At 49.9% G+C, this 4491-nt stretch overlaps 1 protein-coding gene across 25 annotated transcripts in view; it reads right to left on the bottom strand.

Moving 5' to 3' along the window:
* Positions 1–4491, bottom strand: part of NCOR2 (nuclear receptor corepressor 2) — a 276099-nt gene that overhangs the window by 218830 nt on the left and 52778 nt on the right. For all 25 annotated transcript variants that reach the window (XM_025197842.1, XM_025197845.1, XM_025197875.1 and 22 more), the window contains exon 3: positions 2259–2386. In XM_025197842.1, the coding sequence (XP_025053627.1) occupies positions 2259–2386 (128 nt within the window). The remainder of the gene's footprint in view (positions 1–2258; positions 2387–4491) is intronic.

Here is a 4491-nt window from a genome sequence, read left to right as displayed (position 1 = left end):
ATGCATGACAAGGTATGGCTGGCCTTGCTGGCTGCGGTCTGGCATTGGCGGCTCGTGTTCATCTTGGAGTCAATAATGACTCCGAGATCCCTTTCAGCCTCTGTGCTTTCAAGAGGGGAGCTCCCCAGCCTGTATGTGCGCTGTGGATTCCTTCTCCCAAGGTGCAGCACCATGTATTTGTCTACATTTAACCCCATCCTATTCTCATCTGCCCACTTTTGTAGTCTGTCTAAATCTATTTGCAGCCTCTCTCTCCCTTCAAGTGCGTCCACCTCGCCCCACATCTTAGTGTCATCAGCAAACTTGGGTCAGAAGGCCCACAGCTGCTATTTGGTTGTGCAAATGCATGCAGGACTGGATAGCCTGCTGTTTAATGCCTCGGCTTTCATGGGGCTGGCAATAAGAAAAACAGCTAGCGCATGATGCATCTGAGCAAGATGCCACAATGCCCAGGTCATGCAGGACGTGTGACAGCATAAGGCATGTGGCTCCCAGAGCCATCGGGTGTTGTGAGGCTTGCTCGCTGATGAAGGCAAAAAGATGAGAGAGAGTTGGCTCCGCTTTTTATGTAACCTCATCAGCGCATCTAAGAAAAACGCAAAGTCCAGTGCTGTTTGTATCTGGATGCTGCTTGCCCACTGCCTTCCAAGTTCAACAGGTTTCATATGAACACCTCTGTTCAGCTTGCTTCTAGCTTAACTGTGACGCCTCACCCTCTGGAGAAATTAGCACCGAGAAATCGGAGCAAGTCAAAACAATGCCGGACACAAAGAAGGATTATTAGTCATCAGAAATTATACTGCCTCTTTGCACGATTATCTGGGGCCTGCATTCAACCCACGCCGCAAGCGAGCACGTCACGGAGACAGCGAACACAAAACTTTGGCGCCTGCCTTCCGTTTCTCAATCCTCGCTACTTGTTTCTGCCTCATCACCAGGCAGACCCCGTCATGCCAGAGAAACAGGGGATTTTACCATTTCTGGCCAAAATGTGGCGCAACGGTAGCTTTACACTTGATGGCACTCACAAAGGGGCGAGTCTGAGAACCCGAGATCATGACCAATTTTGGAGAAGCAGAGACTTAGTTCTCATCTAGCCACAATTAAGGGCTCAAGTGACTTGGGGCGGTTTATTCTTAGGTGGACCCAGCCTGTTAATACAAGAGTCAAAGTCTGCTTTGCATAATTCTATTGTTCTGTGATGCACATTGTTTTTCCAGGCTATTTTTTCCCAAACCACTTCTCATCAAATGCAGAAGAGAAACTGTGAAATGGAGTAAGTGGTGTAGTGCAGTGAAACAGAGCACCGGAGTGCTGGCTCTCAAAATGGTTAGCCCCTGCAGGGAGTGCATCTGCAGTGTATCTGGCCACCCAGCTGCTTCGAGGACCCCCGGCAGACTCTCCCGGGGGTTATCAGGGCATGCGATCGTGGGCAAGCTGGCAAATTGAGTGGGGCCAGGGGAGAAACAGTCCAAAGAAAGATGCAAGTGCAAGGCAGAAAGAATGAAACAAGAGGGAAGACGAAGCAAGAGGAAGCCGAGGCGAATAATGGAAAGAGGCACGTCTCATTCCCGTAACTCGTTCCTTCAGCATCTTGGAGTTCGAGGCCAAAACCAACAATATTGCATTCATTTTTCCATGATGAAAAACCAACCCAGCTGATCGAGTCCACTCACTGCTTCATGCAAGTATTATAATAAAAAGTGGGGGGTTTTTTAGTGTTTGTTTTTTATTTTAAAATTAGCCAGTACCTAATGAAAGAGCTAAGTGAAGGGGATGGGCTGGTAAATCACTCATTGCAACTGGAGTGGCTGAGCTCACAATCTGGCTCAGGGGTAGGGGCGCGCAGCCTGTACCCCTACGGTTTTCTAGGCCGCACAGTCAGCAGATTCCTCCAGCTCGTGCACACGGGGGGAATGCAAAGCAATAGCTCAGAGACCCCGTGACCCCTGGCAGGCATTGGCGTGCGCCGCAACCGGTCAGGAGAGCCTCGGACACACCGGGCTCTTTCTTCCACATGTTTGGCACGGAGCTGTTCGGGGACTGGATTCTACGGGGCTCGGTGGGGAGAACTAGTGTGTGATCCAGCACAATAACCATGGCTGGAACACATGGAGCTAATAACAATATCGCTTAGATCTTTACAGAGCTCTCTCCGTCTTCAAAGCAAACGTTAACTGGGCGAAGATTAACTAGCAAAGAGCCAGGGCTCTTGCAGACACCTGGAGAGGAGCTCCGGGGCAGGACGCTCTCCTTACCTTTCGTTCCCTGGCTGGAATTCGGACAGTAAGGAAGGCCTCCTCCGCTGGGGCTGCATGATAGATCCAGGTGACAGGTGGGAAGTGTAGTCCCGGGAATGATGCTGATACTCCAAGAGCCCGACATCCTGCAGCGGAAAACAGAAAAGAAAAGCTGTCAGGCTGGTGTTGAGCGGTGGGCGCTTCATCGAGTTTCTACTTACCCCGAGGGGCACTCTGGTAAATGGAGCACTTCCTATTCCTTGCTGCCCCGCGAGAAATTTGTAGTTGGTCACAAGACCCTCTCTTAGCCTTCTCTTGCAGAGGCTGAAGAGGTCCAGGTCCTTCAATCTCTCCTCGTAGGACCTTACCTGCAGGCCCTTCGCAGCAAGCCACGCCTGCTTTTCATTTAAAGCCATCAGATGCCAGACTGCCCTCCCAATCCCCTGAGACAGGCTCCCCCATGCAACAGCATCCCAAGTTTCCCTGTGTTGGGTGGCTAATGGACCTCAATCAGGTGCTGGCATGAGACAGGAGCTTATCTTCCAAGGCTCGTTTGCCCCTTGACCCAGTGAAGGTCCCGACACTGGGGGCGGCTTGCTGAGATGTGACCCAGACACGAAGACACTGAACCGAGACCACGAACTCGCTGCACAGGGAAGGCTGTCCATCTGCACACTGTTTGAACCAGCAGCTTGCAGGTGAAAGGCTCTGAAGTCGTTCCCTAACTCCTGCTGGCTATTTAGTTCCTTCTCTTGCCCTCCCTTCCCTGGACGCACAACCACGACTAACTATGGGTATGCAGAGGCATGCCTCCATGCTGGATCTGCCTCGCCAGCAACCGGGAAGAACAGCACATTTATCCCAGCGGCAGGTGCCTCCACCCTGGCCTACAGAAGGAGCAGACACCAAGGGCAGCTCATCGCCAATGCAACTTACTCAAATACAGGGCAGAATTACTCCGGGGGGGGCAAAATGGGGTACAAGTCACGCTGGGATATGTGCCATCTGTCTGCAACTTCTCCCGGGGTTGTCCCTCGCTCGGACTGCTCCGATACCACCCACTATGTGCGGGCAGTTACATCTCCAGCTTCTGGTATACATTACACAGGTGCACAAAACCGGTCCAGGTTATACCGACGAAGTCAAATCCAAGGAGCAGAAAAAGTGAGAAGGAAATTCAATATTGTAGAATTCTTTCAGCTTTCATAACCTAAAAGGTGGTGTTAATTTGAAGAGAGAGAATGGGGGGGAAAAAACCCACCCGTGAAGGTTATCTTGACAGTGCTGCTTTAAATGCAGCTCCCAGGGGTTGAGTTAAAAGGGGTAGAAAGGACAGTTTGCTACTTATTATGTAGCCCTCCTTTTTGTTCCCTGACCCTTGGAGAGTACAGTACTGTATGTTCCTGATTTAATTAACCGAGGAGCCCGCCTGTTCCCTGCCACAAAGACTCTTATTCAAACGACACAAGATTTCAGCTGCTGCATTTCAACTGCTATTTATTTACAGCTAGAAGTCTGACCACCAAAAAAGACAAAAAAAGACCAATAATATAATTGCCTAAGACCTTTAACCATGCCACATGATATCCGCCCTGATTTCATCACCACCGGGTGACACTATCATATAATAAAGGGAAAGTCATATATTAGAAGGGAAAAGGATTTCTGAGCTAATTTGGGCTACTTTTTTGCTACCTGTCATAATAAAGAAGTTCCTAATCTGGTTGTGTTACCCAAGCAGCACACGCTCATCCTGGCACGCCTTACACATCAGTACTCAGGGGGACAGGGACGATTGCCCACAGTTACTGTGCCACCCCGCAGACTTGGAAGAGCCAGTCCCACTTCTCAGTTCCACCGCAGCCTTCTTGTCTAGCCTACGGCAAGGTGCTTTGCCTCTTTATGCCTCAGTTTGCTGCCTGTAAAATGGGGGTAACACATTTGAAGGGGGGGGGGAGGGACACGCAACATGGGAGTCTCTGCACACCGTGCATTATAGGAGATCCAGTGCAGGGAGTCCAGCCACCAAAAGGGAATGAGAAGAGGTTCTTCCGAGGCGCTGCACATCTAGATAAAACAATTTTCTTTTTTAATTTTGGACAAAATTTTCGGAAATAGAAAAATTTCTATTTTCAAATTTTCTATAGATATTTGCAGTTTCTATAGAAAGCAAATACTTCTACCAGGGTAACCTTCTCGCCAAACCCCCCCCCCCCCCCCCCCCCTCCACCTAAACCTACACACACTAAGT

The sequence above is a fragment of the Alligator sinensis genome, unplaced genomic scaffold, assembly GCF_000455745.1.
Source record: "Alligator sinensis unplaced genomic scaffold, ASM45574v1 scaffold628_2, whole genome shotgun sequence".
Classification (NCBI taxonomy): Eukaryota; Metazoa; Chordata; order Crocodylia; family Alligatoridae; genus Alligator; species Alligator sinensis.
The sequence above is the reverse complement of the archived record's forward strand: the minus strand, read 5'-3'. Positions and strand labels throughout refer to the sequence as shown.